At 38.6% G+C, this 18,694-nt stretch overlaps 1 protein-coding gene across 1 annotated transcript; it reads left to right on the top strand.

Moving 5' to 3' along the window:
• The first annotated feature begins 1,749 nt into the window (after positions 1-1,749).
• Positions 1,750-13,876, top strand: NDUFV2 (NADH:ubiquinone oxidoreductase core subunit V2). The gene is made up of 8 exons (XM_027882051.1): positions 1,750-1,934; positions 2,986-3,048; positions 8,834-8,896; positions 8,980-9,096; positions 10,649-10,817; positions 12,019-12,128; positions 12,831-12,907; positions 13,722-13,876. The coding sequence occupies exons 1-8, from the start codon at positions 1,893-1,895 to the stop codon at positions 13,813-13,815; spliced, it is 735 nt and encodes a 244-aa protein (XP_027737852.1). The 5' UTR covers positions 1,750-1,892; the 3' UTR covers positions 13,816-13,876.
• Positions 13,877-18,694: the final 4,818 nt, after the last annotated feature.

Genomic DNA, 18,694 nt, shown 5'->3' with positions numbered 1-18,694 from the left:
TGAAAACAAATCAATGAAATTATCGGATACCGCTTGCAGCACTTAAATTTACAAATGCTGATACAGGTGTCTCTCTGCATTGAGGAAATGAAGAATAAGGAACAGGAAGACAACCACTGACTACAGTGAACCCAAATGTAGAGGGCAGTAATCTAACCAGAGCAAGTACCACATCCTGCCCGACCTGTGCAAATGAAAAGTATTCTGTAAAAAGGATGTTAATCACAGTAACAGCTGCCAAATGTGTACACACACATATATACATACACCTGTATGTGCATATGTAATTATCTGAAAGAGTAATAACTATCCTAAAACATTCTAATATATGCACTGCTTATTGTTTTGGGTTTTGTCTAGAGCTATCTGTAGTGATGCACCATGGCCTTTGTCTTACCATACACACAGGTTTCTTTACAGGAAGTCTTCCAGGTGCAACTACACCCCTCACATGGCCACTGTGGCTCTGTCCAACCCGGCCGTTTTTCCCAACAAACGTCCTGATGGAATATTTTATCAGTACAAATCCATCATGGAATGATGAAATCTTTTAAATAAAATTCCGTTTGCTCTAGTTTAGTTAATCCTGCCTTCTTGAATGTTTATACAAAGGGAAAAAAAAAGGGTCTCCTGAAATAAGTAAGCAGATGAAAAAATAAGTCAACATTTTGGGTGAAGGAAAACACAAGGAAAGAAGAATTTTTGTTCTACCATATATTCACTAAAAGTATTTGATACTCATAGTGTCAGCTAGCAAATTGTCACAGTTTTTGTAGAAGTAAAATTAACATGGATAGATTTTCACTGTGCACTGCATGAAATTAATAAGGCTGCACCACTGAGAGCCAGGGTGGATGAGAGGTTGGGGAGTGCAGGATAGATTCCTCCTCAGAGAGAAGTAGGATATGGTAAGAGATGTTGGAACATGGGGTGATGATTTGCCAATCTGCAATGCTGAGCACTCATCGGTATAGAATACTTCCTTCTCAGCTGTTATTTGAAAAGTGTGATTTTTTTGTACAGTGAAAAAGGTACATTTGCACTCCTCATCACAAAACCTGAGCAGTAAGGTGTCTGCACATGGATGGCATCTGCGAATCATGTTCCTAATATATTTCATCCAAGGAAGAACCTATTACTTACATCACCTCCAGTTCCAGCATTACTTGAATTAGACTATAACATGAGAATCCCACAATGCTGGAAAAGACCGCTGATCATCGAGTTCAACCTATGACCAAACACCACCCTGCCAACTAGACCATGGCACTAAGTGCCGCGTCCAGTCATTCCTTAAACACCTCCAGGGACAGTGACTCCATCACCCCCCTGGACAGCCTGTTGCAATGCCCAATCACCCTTTCTATGAAGAAATTCCTCCTGATGTCCAACCTACACCTCCCCCCGTCATAGCTTGAGGCTGTGTTCTCTCATCCTGCCACTTGCTGCCTGCTGAAAGCGACCGAGCCCCACCCGCCTACAACCTTTCAGGAAGTTGCAGGGAGCAGTAAGGTCACCCCTGAGCCATCCTCTGAACGCTCATCTGAGGCAAAAAACACGATCAAAACGTTTATTCCCGTCTTTCCCGATCGAAGCAGGACAAAACACAGGTGCCAGGAGTTCAACCCTTGAACAGCCCGTTACACCCCAATGAACGCATGAAAAGGCGGAAAATGCAGTCCAGGAATCACGTCCCAGCCGCGGGAATGGACATTCGGGACAGCCTCTCCTCCCGGAGCGGGCAGGCGCCCTGGCGGGGCGCGCCGACGCATGCGCGGTGCGGGTCTCCTTGGGGCTGCGGGAGGGCGAGCGCCAGGCCTCAAGGAGAGGGATCGGGACAAGGAGAGGGAGCGGGACAAGGAGAAGGAGCGGGGCTCGCCGACGCCGCCGCCATGTTCCTGTGCGCTCCCCTGCGCGCCGCGGCCGCACGCTCGGTAAACGGGGCCCTGCCCGCGGGGGCAGGGGAGGGGAGGGAGGGAGGCCGCGGCGGGGGGTTGGGAATGGGGCCTTGGAGAGGTAGATCGGTGCCTGAAATCCAAGCCGGAGTACCCCCGACTTATAGTGCCTGCTCTTCTGCAAGACCAGCCTGATCAGCTCAGGCTTTGTAGCAGCAGATCGTGTAGTTTCACCTGCGGTGTAGTTTCTCAGGATGGCTGCCGTCTTTCCCTGTCACGTGACCTCTCCCATCCGTGGAAGTGCTCAAGGCCAGGTTGGATGGGGCTCTGAGCAACCTGGTCTAGGGAGAGGTGTCCCTGCCCACGGCAGAGGGCTTGGAACTGAATGATCATTAAGGTTCCTTCGAGCCCAAACCATTCTGTGGTTCTACTTTAACACATCTCAGCATCGCTCTAGAATTCAGTATAAATATAATTTGATGTAAAATTAAATTTGTCATAGAATGATTACTTATGAGAAGATAAGGTGATCAAATTACCTTAGAAATACCAGCCAGAATCTAGAAACTTTGATTTGTTTCGGCATGACCATGAGTACAGAGAGTAGCTCAGCAGAACTCGTATATGGGTCTGCGTTCTGTTGACATTTCAGGTTTGTGTTTACATTTGTCCTCTTATGCCTGATCCCGGTGCTCGGTTCGATAAAGGCCAGAGAAGCATGTAAATACTTACTGGAGAAGAACCTCAGTAGTAATGTCGGTTTCTGCAAAGTTTACAATGATATAAACTAGCAAATTGGAAAATTCTTCATGAAATGTTTGATGAGACTCTGTGTTCAAGGCCCTTAAATTAAGCAGTGGCAAAGTTAAATCCTTTAATGTCTACATGGTTTCAATTTGTGGCCAAGGGGGGAGTCAAGAGATTTGCTCTCCTAATAATACAGGAGGGTCCTCAGTAGTCTCTTCTTGACTCAGTTAAAATTATTAGTGATGGAAGTGGAATTAATGGTTCACAGTTAGAATAGAAATCAAGATTGGTTCTGAAAGCAGTGTGTGGATTATTAACTATTAACACTGTATTTTGTTTGTAGGTAAGACAGGTCCGATACCTGCACAGAACAGCAGCACGAAATGCCACTGGAGCCTTGTTTGTGGTAAGTGATCTGCCTTGCTGTTAAGGGGGATGTGTCAGGGGAGTTTGGTGCGTGCTTTTTCTAATCTGCCTAACACCTTCTGATGGACACAACTTTGCTTTAGAAACCTGCTGGCATTTACAAAAAAGTGGTTTTTTTTTCCTGTAGAAGTTTTTATTTGATTTGTGATGGGATGATGGATCAAAAGGCTTTGTTTTAGGCTTTGGCCTTTTTGGCCTTTCCTTATATAGTGAAAACTCTCAATATGTAATTGCAGATGAGAGTTTGCTTACAGTTTATCTCATTATAAACCAGTTCATGTTTCCTTTATTTTTTGGAGTTAATTGAGTTTGTAATTGAGGCTCACTAAACTTTTTCCAGGTGCAGTTTCTTGACTTCTGAAAATTGCTGCAGAATCACCCTTAGGCTTAGGTCTTAGCCCTGTTTACAGGAGCTGAAAAGTGCTGTTCTTGCTCATGTTATATATGATACAGTGTGTTGCACAGTGACTCATAATTGAAGCCACTAGGCATTATCAAGATATGTATGAATTGTTATAGTGATTGCAAAAAATAAAAAGGCCTCAAATTTAAGTGTGTAAAGCAGCTGTGTTGTCTGTCTACCTCTGAAAAGAACCTGAAGCATCTCAAGAGAGGTGTATTCTGTCCCATTCTGCTCCATTCGGAGCTTTAGCTAGTCTGCAGTTTTAACAGCTGAATAATTTGGCATTTTCCCAACACTTGGTAGAAATCAGCCCTTTATTAGAGAGTTGACCACTGCTGAAAACAGGTGCTCAAGCATTTTTGGACAGATTGTTGTTGTTGTTGTCCTTGCCTTTCTGCAACTGTCTCTACAGCTTTAATCATGAAATGAAATTAATGGCATTACAGTATGTGTTTGGTATACTTTTCCAGAAATCTGAGCAGGCATTGATGATTAATGGAGTGGGAGCTAGCATTCAAGGAATAGAGGAAACCTTGTAGGCTGGCATTTTAGGAAACTTCAAGTGTTGAGAGATTGGTGAAGACAGGCAAAAAGTGTCTTTGGACACCCTAATGGATGTTGATGCCTGACATATGAACCTAGGTAGCTTTGTAAATTCTCCAGGAATTTTTAAAAAGTTTATGTAACTGTTTAAATTATTTGCTGCAGGGAGGAGCCTGGAAACAGAGAAAGGGAAGTAGAAAAGTTGAGTGTTTGCAGCTGTTTATGTAATAGCACCACTGATGACTATTATTCTGCAACGGAACTTTTGCTAGAGGACCATAGGAAATAGTTTCTGGAATATTTTTTTTCTTGGTTTGTTTGGTTGTTTGTTTTTTGTGTTTGGTGTTGGTGTTTTTGTTTGTTTGTTTGTTTTGTTTTTTGTTTTTGTTTGTTTTTTTTTTCTCCGGTTGTTGGTTTTTAATAGGGTAATATTTGTTCTGTGGAATAAAAGGCAATGAGAAGACAACAGGTGGAAGCCTCTGTGTGTGTGTGTGAGTGTGTGTGTAATTGTTTGCCCTAAGTAAACTTCAGGTGTTATTTAAAATAACAAATTTCAAAGGAAACTTGTCCAGCTGGTTTGAGCTGAAGGCATTATTTGAATCAACACCAAGTAATTTATACAGTTAGAAAATGGGATGTCCCCTCACATTTCCCTAGAGGGGAAAAAAACTTCACATTCAAAAAAGACTTATTTTTTTGAATATTACAAGCTGATGAAGTGTCAAAAGATGTTAAAAACTGCTTGTGGGGGAATAGTGGGCCTACCTGGGAGTAAGTCTAACCTGCTGGGTGGTCTTCGTTGTATATCAGTTTACACACAAATGTCTTGGTTTTGTTTAGCAAAGCATATTGGTGCTTCTTGTTGCACTTTGACATATAAAATCTATATGCGAGGAAGGGAAAAGCCTGCAGGCTATTTGTTTTGTAAAGCAAGGGACCTAGTTGTCATAAAATTTAGTATTAAAAGGCATTTCTGTTTTCTATGCCTATGCAACCTTTTGCAGACATGTTACATGTTAGTAGAAACACACAGAAATAAGAGAACCTCTACTGAAATGCCCTTTTATTCTGAAACATCCAAGGAGAACTTTTCTCTCAACCATTAAACTCAATCAGGTGCCATCACAGGCAGCTGGACTGCACTTCCAGTGAGAGTATATCAAGTTTAAAACGAGGTAGATTGTTTGCCAGTTGTAATGTAAGAGTGATGTTCCAAATCTGTAATTTCTGACTAGGGAAGGCCTGATTACAGAGAGACATTTATTAGAATTACCTTTCTCTGTTGAAAGATAATTTATTGTAATTTATTATAATTTCTTTGTTAAAACATGCACTGTTTTTGATTTTTACCTGTCTTTAGCCTCCTTAGGAGCTAAAACTTAGCTGTTCTACTCTATCATAGTTTTAGTTACTTGTGACAATGGTCAGTGAAATACTTGGGTTTGAGAGCTCTTAGTATCTTGTATCTTGAGTTCTTGTATCTTGTATCTTGAGTAGCTTGTATCTTGAGTTCTGCAGGAGTATTGAATGTAGGGAACTTTCCCTTTAGAGGAGAAGTAATATTCTTTTTTTTTTTCATTGCATTTATTTCTTTTCAGTGCTCATTTGATATGGATTCTTAACAGGATTGCCCTCAACATCTTCTCCCCTACAGAACACACAATTCTCTCATTTTGGTTTACAGTGCTTTGGACTAGTGTTTTACCACAGTGCACAGATCAAGTTTCAGGCCAATTTCTTTGCTGTATACATGGAAGTTAAAATGACCATTCAGCAGCCTTAGTGCCTTCCATTTGAACATGCTGGCATCCGTGGACTGGGTTGGTCTTCACAGTGCAGGTGTTCACACTTAAGTAGGTTAGGCTGAATGCTGCAATACAGATGTGATACAGTCAAGGTATGAATAGAAGGAAAACATTGTGTAAGACCTCGTGAAAGTGGGGAGCATGAGACAAGGCTCAAAAAAATGCATGCATAGTGCTTGACCTTTCTTCTCAACAAATTACTGTAGTTGGTTAAGACATAATGGTACTCTGGGTGTGGAGAAAGCCTTAGTATATGGGTTTCTTCATATAAGCATCTCTTATATATAAGGGGAAAGAATGAGAGACCTGGGACGATTAGAGAGGAGAAGACTCTAGGGAAATCTTATCAATGTCTATAAATACCATAAGGGAGGGTGCAAAGAGGATGGAGCTGGGCTCTTTTCAGTGGTGTCCAGTGACAGGACCAGAGGCAATGGCCTCAGAGAACATCAGGAAACGCTTTTCACTGTGAGGGTGAGAAAACAGTGGCATGGGTCACCCAGAGAGGTTGTGGAGTCTCCATTCTTGGATATATTCAGAAGAAGCCACCTGGACAGTCCTGGGCAAGCAGCTCTGTGTGCCCTGCTTGAGCAGGGGCGTTTGGCTTAGATGACTTCCAGAGGTCCCTTCCAATTTCAACCACGCTGTGATTTAAAGTAGTATTCTTTCCAATACTGTGTCCTCATTTCTGATCTTATTCTCCAGAATCTGTATCGTAAAAAAAGTGGAGATGCACCTCTGTCTTGTAGGAGCAAATAAGCGCATGCAAGTCTCAGATAAGTGGTGCATTGTCAGACAATTGTAAGACCAGGGAACATATAATGCATTTCTAAATGCTCAGGAGGCCTAGAACTGTGTAAGCTCATGATGAAAACTATTGAACTCTCCATAGCACAGAATTACATCAAGCCCTTTCAGGAAAATTGAAAACCGAAAAGGTGGCATGATCTTACTTAGTGCTCAACCCTGCTGTGGCCTTTACAATATATTGTGGAACCTTGCTACAGCTGTATCTGTAGCTTCCAATATAAAGTCTTTATTATTCTTCTACACATGTAGGGCTTTTAAGGATACCAGTTTAGAGATGATACTCTGAAGAGAACAGCTGCTCTAGACAAAGAGGGAGATCTTAATAAATCAAATATACTTATTTGCAAAAGAAATTAAGATGAAGTACAATTGTAACTATCAAATAGCTATGGAAGGCAAAATAATACCAGTCTGAAATAAAACAGGCATGCAGATTTGAGAAGAAAAGGCTAAGTTATGGAAATACTTATCATGAATCATGGATTTTTACCTGTGCGGCTAAGACATATAAAGGTCTGTAAGGGAAACAAATAAAAGCTGCACAGTAATTCCCATAGTTTTTAACTCCATCAGCCTTTTTTTTTGAGAACTTTCATTAAAATTGGTAGAAGACTCTCACCAACACTACATAAAAGTTGTCAAATCCTTTATCTGGAAGGGTCAATCTGAAATAGTAGCAATTGTGTTCAAAGCTTTTAGGAACTTTTTAGGAAAGCTTTTAGCTGTTTTATGTTATCTTGTAAACTACACAATAAGCAATAAATACATACTTAATAAAATATTAGTGTGTTCAAAGGGTATCAGCTATCTTTCTGTAATTCCTTTTATTAGGGGAAATTCATCCTTGGAGCAGTATTTATCAACTGTAGTTTCTATATTTGACTTGAACCTGTGGTGAGCCTACATGCTTTCAAATTGATGGTGGCAGTAGTACTGTCTGCTTTGGGATATAGACCAGATAAACAAAAGTAATCTCTGGCTAGATCAGCAGATATAACTGAAGTATTTGCCCTTTCAATATTTCCATATTTAATTTTCTAAATCCAAGAATAGCTGTGGATGTACATGTTTTAGGTTCTCTACTGATGATGGTCTTTCAATATGCAAGTATCATGTAATATTAACATTTTTCATTCAATCCTTTGCTGCTCAATAAGAAGAGTTCAGTGTGGCAACTGCAGAATCATCTTCAGTTACTGAAGGCCGTGATCCAAGTCAAAGTCAGCACAGGGGGCTTCTTTATTCTAAATATACTTTTAGGGCTTTTATTATTAGCTGGTTGTGGATAACTTTTAACATGAAGCCTCAAATATAGCTTGCATTTTCCCCCCAACTTTCCGTTTAACATGAAACTTTCTCAATTTGAAAATTGTGTAAAGTTTGGAATTAAATTTAACTACAGGTATTTAAAGGAAACCATAACAAGCTGCTTAGAGACATGAAAATTTTGCGCAGAAAGGTTTTCTAGTGAGTAAGGATTTTCATCAGAACTAAGGTTTTATTACAGGAAAATGTCACTTCCTTCAAGACTTCCAAATTTGCATTTTCTGAAATTTAGAAGAACTAATTTCAATTTGTTTCCCTAGAAGATTACCTTAAAAATAATACGACAAACTACCTTATTTTGGAAATACAAATTCAAAATTTTACTGCTTCTATTTTGATTCAGAATGATATATAAAATTAAAATGTTGAAATCATTACAAACCAAAAGAATGTTTAAATGGATTAATAATGTGTGTTCAAATGTGCAAATGTTTGGTTATATAGCCAGCTTCTTGGTAAGTTTTGAAGTTTGTAAAATTAATGTTTCATGGTAAAAGGAAAAATGGGCTTTTTTTTAGTTCATTAAGGTATTAACCAGAGGGCTCTTAAGTTTAATCATAATTCCTAAATTTTATTAACAACGTTAAAGTGTATTTTAATAACAACACCATGTTTCTCAATAAATAATTTTTAATGGGAAATAACACGAATAAGTAATGATTTTTAAGAGTAATGACTTAATTATCAGTATTTTTTATAACTTTCCAAAATACATTTAATCATTTGAGTAGTATGAAATTTTTATTTGGAATATATCATTTTAACTTAAGCAACTCAGCTGTAACTGTCTAATGAGACGTTTTACAATAGTAAATATGTCCTGAATAATTTCTTGAGAACCTATTTTTATACACACTTCTTTTTTTTTTTCCCTGAAGCACAGAGATAGTCCAGAAAATAATCCAGATACTCCATTTGAGTTCACACCTGAAAACAAAAAGGTATGGAGACAAAAAAAAGTTAAATACACAGACTTTGTCTTTAGATCAGTAGTGATTTGTTTCCCTTCTTTCCCTTTAAAAAGCGAATAGAAGCGATCATAAACAACTACCCAGAGGGACACAAGTCTGCAGCTGTCATGGCAGTCCTGGATTTGGCCCAAAGACAGCATGGATGGTTGCCCATATCAGCTATGAACAAGGTATTTAGTACTTAATTATGTTTCAAGCATAATTTGGCTGCTTTCTTTAAATATCTTACAAGAATACTGACCTTTATTTATTGAAACATACTAATGTGGCCATTGACATGTGGCACAGGACTGTGAGAATTCCCTATGAGACTACATTTTTAAAAATCAAAGGGAAAACTAATGCAGAAAACTGAGGGCTCTGTTGTTTACATAATGTTAGCTCACTGCTAGAAACTACAGACAAAACAAAAATTGCATGAGTCCTATTCAGATAGACTCTATTCCCAGAATCTTCCCGGAAGTAGGAACAGAAGCTTCAAAGATTTTGTTCTTTGAATTTGGGGAAAGAAAGAAAAGGTAATGGTGGTGGGGTTTTCCTCCTCCCAGATTAGTGGCACTGCACACATTGCCTGGATTGTACTTAATCTCTAGGTCTGTAAAGTCTCTACAGAGCAGTGTTAGTGCAGTAGACGTCAGAAGTATTGTGTAAATGCCTCATAGCAAGTGCCTGGAAGACTTATCACATTATTTATTAAAATTGTTTCAAAATAAGCAAGGAAGCAACTACACTGCTCCAAAGTGATAGTAACAAAATACCAAGAAAAAAAAAAGTTTTATATTAATACAAATAAATCCATTGTATTTTGTGTTACAATCTGGCATGTCATCAGTTTTGAAGTGAAAAGTTTTAAAGTCAGTCAAGATATGCTAAATGAGGATTGTTACAGAAACTACTGAAGTTTAATGCCCATTTAAAGAGCAACTCACGTTTCTACAGTGTAACATAAAAGCCTCAAATCTCCATTAATGCTGTCAAAGTATTTTTGTTTATATAAGTTTCAGATTGGTTTTATGTTTAGAAGGATCTTAAGCCTTTTAAGTGAACAAATTTTTTCCATGATTTGTTGTTTGCCTGCTATAGAAACTGGAACATAAAACAGTTACACTATTGAAACCAGAGCCAGTTCTCAGCTTGAGCAGTTTGCCAGGGTTCCAGGTTAATGAGGTCAGGGATACTTCCAGCAGAACTGGCTGTGTGGAGGTCGTGCTTCACTCCCTGTTTATTAGCTGTGACACCAGTGTGCAGATGTAGCCATGGTGTATCCCAGAACCTCAGGGAGACCTGCTCTGTAAGATTAGGCGAGCGCGGTACCAGCCTGTAAGTACTGCCTTACCGAAAGGCTTAGCAAAAGGTTAGTTTGGGCAGACTGGTACAAGTTTGTTCATTCAGATAGCAGAAGTGCAGTGTGAGCTGGAGCTGGCACTGAAAGCTGAAACCCAGCTGACTCCTCGCAGCTGCCTGTGTGATGTTAGGTGCTGGAGGGGAGTCAACTCCAGCTCCTTGCTGTTCTAATCCATGGCTTAGTGGAGTTTCTGCTCAAGCAGGTGTAACTCAGGTGTCTGGTCTTGGCACCTGGAATACATTTGTGCTTTGATACCCACCCCCACACTCTTATCCGTTATTGCAAAGGACGGGTGACTATAATGAAATGGTTTTATAAATGCCTTTACTACTGCCCTGTCAGAGTTCAATATAGCATCTGTTTTCCCTGGGTTTCAGGTTGCTGAAGTTTTGGAAATGCCTCCCATGAGAGTGTATGAAGTAGCAACCTTCTATACCATGTATAATCGCAAACCTGTTGGGAAATACCATATTCAGGTCTGCACTACCACGCCGTGCATGCTGCGGGACTCTGACAGTATTTTAGAAGCCATTAAGAAGAAACTTGGTATGACACAAATTTGTAATATACTTTTTGTATTTTTTTACCTTTGGTTAATGATACTGAAGTTAAATTCTTCACATGGGGAAAGAAAAACTGGCCGTGTTTGACTTAATAATGTTTATGTGGGCCTACCTCTCTAGCCTGTCAGGATCCCTCTGGATGGCAAACATGATGTTAATATAACTTAGGAATTCTCCACGGAAAAAGTCAATTGAGAATGCTGCATCATATGGGATGTAAGGAGTGCTCATGGGTTTTGTGTGTGGGTTGGGTTTTTTCCTCCTTTTTGCATGGTTATGGGGAGAAGAGAGGGTAAGATCAGCAACTTAACAGCTCTTTTTATTAAGTCAAAGCTGTGCTAACATTTCCCCAAGAACTAACAGTAAGAGCTGCAGAACATCTGCTGATTATCTTGCATTTCATATACTGCATTGTCTGAAAAAGGCATATTTACATGAAATTTGTCTTGTTACTGCAAAGATAGTTTAATTTCAACTGAATCTGTTAAGGCAGTAAGGATGATTCTGTAGCTTTTACTGAGACAGATGCCTTACTTAGACTTTTATTATTTATCCCCCCCTTCCTTCTAAGAACTGGAGCAAAACTGCTTTTCAGCATTCAGGGTTCCATGGAGTATTTTGTAGAGATCACTCTGTTACTTTGACTAATTTGCCTTTGGGGAAGGTCCGCATCTGTAGCAGAGGAATAATGTCATGGAAGCTAGGTATGTGTACAGTGTTGTTCAGTAAATAATCCTTTGTGTATAAACTTAGAAGTTGCTTCTGAATTTGCAGGTAGCACTGTTACTGCTTGGATCATGTTAATTTGGGAATTTAATACTCAACCCTGTATATTAACACTTCCTACCAGCACATGAAAGCTCTCTTTCCCTATTTTTCCATTCAGATGTAATACTAAAAACGTTCCTGAGAAGATCTGTTTCTTAGAATCGTCATTTCATGGTTATTTCTCAGTGAATTATACTTCTAAATGAGGTCTCAAAGATGTATCTGAAAACCGACTTCATATTTTATTAGAATCTTTTGTTCAAGGAAAACATTTTGCACTCACTTGATGGTTTAACTGTGCAAATGTTTGTAAGGCCAAAATGAAAGTAATGCAATGTCTGTGGTGTACTCAGATTCATGCTTTATTCATCTTGTACAATAACCACTGATGAACCTACTACTGTTTATTGGTTTAGGTATAAAAGTTGGGGAAACAACACCTGATAAACTCTTCACGCTGATAGAAGTGGAATGTTTAGGTGCTTGTGTAAATGCACCGATGGTACAAATAAATGACAATTACTATGTAAGTACTGCATTCTTTTTTCAAAGATTAAATTTCCTGTCTGGGTTACCTGTATTTTCAGTTATTCCAGATTCTGACGTTTTAGTCAGTTTTCAGATTCCTGTTGGCAGGGACAACTTATAATACAGAGCACCTTTTAGTTTCTTTGCCTCTTCCTAGAACACTTCATCTGTATGGAATGTATCATTGTACTTTGCTTTACATAAGAGGAATGATGCATTTTTGTGATAGTGGTCTGCCTATAAATCTGAAATTTTTAAATAGGTAGGTATTGGATACGTTTTTAGGAGCACTTAAAAGCAGTCTGTTGGAAAGCATGGATTAGTTTAAGAAGTGTTCTCTTGAACTGTACCCACAATTTTTTTTGGTCACAGCTGGCAGCATTCTGCAGTATGTGCAGTGGTGTGTGTATAGTGGGTAGGCAGAGATCCAGCTCACTAACACAAGAAGGAAGCTGAAAATGCAAATCCTTCTTGTACGTGACCAGCATAAGCATTGTTAGTTTTAACATAAATTCTGCAACTATATATAAACCAAAAAATTTAACATTATAATGACAGTAGGCTTTTTAATTTTCCTAATTCTTTAAACAAGTATGTGTGTTAATGAATAGGATCAAAACTCTAAGGTCATACCTATGAGAATCACTGATTTGGCAAATTTTGAGTGCTGCAATTAGCAAAATTTCTTTTTTTTTTACAGGAAGATTTGACACCCAAAGATATTGAAGACATAATTGATGAGCTAAAGGCTGGCAAAGTTCCCAAGCCAGGCCCAAGGTATGCTATACTTGGATAATACTGGCCACTCCTTGAAGGTTGATGATTTGAGTTCATCAGCTACAGCTAAAAAGGATTAATTTACTCAGAAGAACTGCATGCATTCAAAGCCAAAATGAACTGGGAAGAACTGAGAATTTACATGTTTTTGATGACTGACCAGAAGAGCATGAAATGTGAAAACATCAATTCTGATTTGTCTTAGTACTTCATAGGTGAATGTTACCTGTTGGATATTTTGTCTAGGTCATTTAAACCAACAAATGTGTGTTGGCTGGTTGGTTCATGTATTGTTTTTCTCAATTTCTGAGAAAACACAAAAGATTGGAGTTTTGTGAAAGTGTTATCATAGCTGAACTTTTCTTATGGTTTTTTTTCCAGTGTTCTTTTTTAGCCCTACTAAGTGTTTGTGTCAATAGAGGAATTACTTTGACTTGGGTGTTACCTATTCCTATTGCTTCTAGAAAGATTTTTTTTTTTTTAAATACAAAACCAGTAATCCTAAAATAGTTTCAAAAAACACAGGGAAGCATCTGTATCAAAAAATAGGACTGGTAAAATTGGATGCTGCCTGGCCAACCTATAAATAAATACGAAACTAGTAATCCTATCTTGCATTTCAGTTATGGAACCATTTGAATTTGAAATCCTTTTAGGAGTAGCGTCACACTTCTTTTGAAGGATGAATGGAAAGAACAAAAAAAATAGTGGCTTCAGCCTTAAATCAGATTTGTCACTATCTTCTACCCAGTGACAAACAGAATCTGACATTGTAACAATGCCAGCAATGAGTAAAACTGCTTTCATTTTTCAGGAGTGGACGTTTTTCTTGTGAGCCAGCTGGTGGCCTTACTTCTCTGACTGAACCACCCAAAGGACCAGGCTTTGGAGTTCGAGCTGACCTCTGAAGATTTTTGTAATATAAGATGAACTGTCTGAAAATAATAAAATATCTGTAATCTAAGTAAATTATGTACACTCATGTTTGTTTTCTTAAAAAAAAAAAAAAAGTAACAGCAAGTAGAATACCTGACTTAATGGTTTTAACTACTGTAAAGCTTAATCATAATTCCAGATTATAAGAAAAGTGGTTCTGTAGAGTGTGACTCACTGAATGAGTCCACTTATGATCTCTGAGAGGTCAAAGCTGCATCTTTTGATCTGCCCCTGAACGTTCTTTCAACTTTTTCTAAGGTTCTTGGAAGAAACAACAAAACTCACTAAATTGCAATTCTGGCAAATGCACAAAGAACCAAACTGAAAGGAGATTATCTGACAAAACATCATATTTTTTTTATTTCCATTTTATAAACAAACACATACAAACAGGAAAGGTTATCAAAGCAGTATTGTGTTAAAAAAAAATCTGGTAGGTTCAGTAAAAAGTGATTTTCTTGATCTTAAGTACCATACAGTCAGCAGGAAAAATGTGGAAATTCTTTTTATCATGTTACCTAAAACCCCCTCCAAATAGCAGTACTACTCTACTGAAAGAGTGAACAGCAACAAGAAGTAACTTCCCCTGCAAATTTATTCAGTACAGACAAGGCGTGCAGTTGAGGGAAGACAGAATGTAACGGAACAGTTTAACTCACAGCTAAGGGTAATAGTATCTCACAATGGGTATTTTGATCTGTAGTTCCTTCTTTGACCTTACTGCTGTGTGCCAGCTCCATATAACAACTAATCTGTGGGAAACTGAGGCATTTCTCTCAATATAAAAAAAGATAATTTTAAAAAAAATTGACTGCATATTGATGCTTAATACCTATGCTTATAAAATTGGGCAAATGCTTTAGATGTGTATACACCAGGCATACATTTCCCTGTAAATTAGAAAATGCTGACACATCAGTCACCTGAGACCATATTGTGTCTGCCTCTTCTAAAACCTGCCATGGAACTTATGTTCCTAATGTGATAGATGAACTTTAACTGTATTATTTATAATTTTAGATTATATTTAGTTTTGATAGTCAGATTACCAATAGTTCCCCAAACTGTTCTCCCTCTTCTGAGTTAAATTTAGTTTTTACAGATTCCCTGCATAATGTCTCTCACGTACTCTGTTCATGCACCATCTTTATTTCAATAGGCTCTGTGAAGTGCCTTGAAATATAAATAAAAAAGTAGCGTTACAGTTGGTAATTCTAAAAGCAAAATATACCTGGAAATCATTTGTATTAAAACCTTGCTAGCTCTTCCATATCACTAAATTTATAAAACAAAATAATCCAATTGCATACAAATGGAAAAGTAAATTTAACAAATAAATACAAGTAATGAGTGAAGCAGTTTCTGAATAAATATGAAAAAATCTTGTGTAGAAAACAGTGCACTGGAGAAAACAGTACATGGCATGAAATATTAACTGTCATTTAAAGTTCCTGAACACTCTTCTAAAAGGTCACTCCACGTTTGTAATAGCCACAGGCCTTGTAGCCGGCCAGGCATCTGGCACTATGTAGGACTTTGAGATGTGAGACAGAGGGAATATTCCATCTTGATGCAAAAACAGATTCAGTATCCCAGTCTAACTAAGCTGCTTGCTCAACTATAACAGTTGTTTTCTGTACTTCATACAGTCTCACCTTATTCTAACCTGGGGTGAAAGCAGGCAATGATTTTTGAAGTACATGTTGGATAAAAATGAGGATTTTGCATGCATTGTGGAGCTCTCGTGCTGCAGATACTCACAGTTTTGTACCTGACTCTGAAATCAATGGGATTGCCTAATCACATTGAAGGGAAACATAATTTTAGACCTGTCAAGTTTCAAACTTCCAAGTATACAAAACCAAAGGTCTAGAATGGCATGCTCTTCTCATTTGTAAAGCCAGACAGAATTTGTGGCCTTGCCCCGCTTTTCTTCCCTATTCATTCTATCTGCACATGAAAATTTTGATGTCTGTCTCATCAGCAGAACATGGACCTCAAAGGTTTCCCATTTGTTGAAGACTGTTACTGATATTCCACAGACAAGTTCTCAGTCATTTTGATGCAACACACAAGAGTCTGTCAATTAGTTAATTAGAAATGGATAATTTATATTATCCTTACTGTGTGGCAAAAATCTGATACATCGCTGTTTGAGTATTGTAAGTCAGCTGTAGGACTGTGAAATAATTGAAGAAAATAACCATTACTCTCCTCTCTCATCCCACCCACTTCATCAATTATACGAGGCTTTATGATTTTGGTTTCTACATCAAAAAAGTTTGGGCATTCATTGTATTGAGATAAATGATAAAAAATTCACATCTTGCATTATTTGTTTAAATTTGAACATTTCAAACATCTCACCTAGAAATACATATTCTGCAATACTTGTTATTACATGTAGTTGTTTACTATATACAGAATTATTTTCACAATGGTAACTTATACGGGACTGTGATGAGAATCAACTAAGTTATCATTATGAAAGAATTCCAGAACAGGGCAAGAACTGATCTATCCAAATTCTCTTTTCTGTTCTTGAATAGTTGTACATAAAACTTGTGCTTGTTTTTACTAGTAGTAAAAAGGTATATTTTACTAGTAGTAGAATATTTGAGGTAATAACTATTAACAGGACATATTTTCATTATCCTCAATTGCAGAGTGTTACTAATATTAATTCTGGGCAGTGGCACTAACCTGTCAAATAATTACATACTTGAAATTCTGCAGTTTCAGTCTGCCAGTTAATATCCTGGATTGTAAGAGTACTGGATGATGCGTTAAGTGAAAAATGAGTCAACTACAGCAACCCTCAACACGTTCCTGTAACCGGTAATGCAGCAGCAACAGGACTGATTCTTTTCATTGGTCTTGTTTGCTCCCCTTCAATGAGGGAAAAATTAAAGAACTTACATACCATATTAATTCTCTGAAAGTGGAGGAAAAAGAAGTAAAGGAAACAGGGAGGAAAAAAAGACTACCTAGAGATGACTTTAAAATAGGTACAGTCTTAAGAAAGAAAATGTGATTTAGAACACAGAAGCAGAAGACACACAAAGCATCCACTGGACTGAAAGAGTGGGAGGTGGTGGTTCTTTCCTTTGGTGGAGTAACAGAAAACTCCACTTGGTACCCAATGATGTGTTTGGTGTTGGATAACAGAAAGGATTTCCATGGCCACCACACACTGCTAGAAGAATGTCATCTGGAACAATGTTCTGTCATTAAATAGGAAGAAGCAATGCAATTCAGTTCCACCTGTGCAGAAGCTGCTGGGCCCAGTGGCTGACCTACCACTTCTACTAAAGGCTGGTGCGTGTGCCTTCCTCCTGCGTGACATCCTGCAAGTTCTTAGGATCAAGTTCTTAGGATCAAGATTTTTGTACTGCAGTCTTAGATTTTCAGTCCTTCAATTGCCAGACTGAATTCAGCAATGACAGGGTTCTGCCAGATACTGAACCTGTTTGCCTTAAGACCAGTTACCGGCTGGTAACACAGGATGTTTCACTGGGGAGAGCAGATCAAGTGAAGTGCTTCACACACCGTGTAGCTACAAAAGCATTTTGCAGCTGTGCTCTATGTAAAAGGGAGGGGCTTCTGCAGACAAGGGGAAGAAACTAATGTAGGGGTAGCAATTAGCAGTCGACTGACTGGTGCTTTTCATTAGTCCAAACATTTTTTTCAGTTATTGATAGATATTATTATCAGATCTTAACATCTGTTGCAGATGTTGCTCTTGAAACTCAGCTGCTGGTTCTGAATCCCTCCTAACACACACCCAGCTCCTGGAACTGCATGCTACTCATGCACAAAGATCTAGATGCAGAATCACAATGCCGTGCCACAATCTGTAGCCTGTCACGTTTTAGAGTGTGAAACCCTGTATATATACTCTGAGAAGAAAAATTATTCTGCCTTGGGAAACAGTTCTTACTCCCCTTAAGGCTGTCTGCCTTTCAATCTGCTTGCCACCCAAATGATGATCTCTGCAATCAACCTGACAAGAAAGAATATGAATTGAAGGCAACTCCCTTTGTTACATGGCCACAAATGCTGGCAGACGATGTTGGCAGACGTGCTCCTGACAGTACTCACTGTACACTAACAGAATCAAATGGAAACAAAGGCAGTTGCTTTATAACACAAATCACCTGTTTCAGCATCTGTAGAGTAAGATTGTCAAAGAAAATGAGAGAATTTTGCCTAAACAGTAAGCTGTCGTGCAGCATGAGAATATGAGAGATCTGAGATGCCTTCCTCTACCCATGCTGTTACATGATAGGTGGAGATCTGAATATAAGGCAAGTCCACAATAGGCAGCCTTAATCAAAGTAATCTTGTAATTCTGAAAAAAATTCACTTTCCTGACTCGAACAGAAAATACTAGGGATTTTCTCCACACCAACAGATGATCCAATACTAGAGTGAGCACAGCAAGTAAGACCATGTTAAAGAGCTTTGTTTAGCTGCCTTCTCCAAATACTGCACCTGGTAGCTAAACAATCTTACCTCCCAGAAGCAATGTGAAGAGTATTATTTAGGAACCCAACAATACACCACTACACAGGTTCCACAAGTCTCACCATGTACTACTGTATTTAATAAGCAGATGCAGAACCTTTCACGAGGGCAGATGAATGACCCGTTTCCAAGGCTGCAACCACGGCTAGGACGTCAGTCCACTTCTGAAACCTCTTTCCATGCGTTTATATGACGTCTGGTTTATTGGTGCAAGCAAGGCACCCCCCAAAAAAACCCTGAACACCTGAAGTCGTCTGGTCCTGCAACTCCACGCCTGCCCCTGCCGGGAGGGAACGACAGGCGGGTGCGGATGGGGAATTGTGC

This window comes from Empidonax traillii, unplaced genomic scaffold (genome assembly GCF_003031625.1).
Source record: "Empidonax traillii isolate 1590-97213 ecotype Southwest subspecies unplaced genomic scaffold, ASM303162v1 scaffold100:size1405979, whole genome shotgun sequence".
Lineage (NCBI taxonomy): Eukaryota > Metazoa > Chordata > Aves > Passeriformes > Tyrannidae > Empidonax > Empidonax traillii.
The sequence above is the reverse complement of the archived record's forward strand: the minus strand, read 5'-3'. Positions and strand labels throughout refer to the sequence as shown.

Bases quoted from the DNA above. Each gene is read 5' to 3' on its own strand.
- NDUFV2 (XM_027882051.1), top strand. From the start codon at position 1,893: ATGTTCCTGTGCGCTCCCCTGCGCGCCGCGGCCGCACGCTCG. The intron at 3,049-8,833 runs GTAAGTGATCTG...TTTTCCCTGAAG, and splicing joins CCACTGGAGCCTTGTTTGTG to CACAGAGATAGTCCAGAAAA. The intron at 10,818-12,018 runs GTATGACACAAA...TTATTGGTTTAG, and splicing joins AGCCATTAAGAAGAAACTTG to GTATAAAAGTTGGGGAAACA.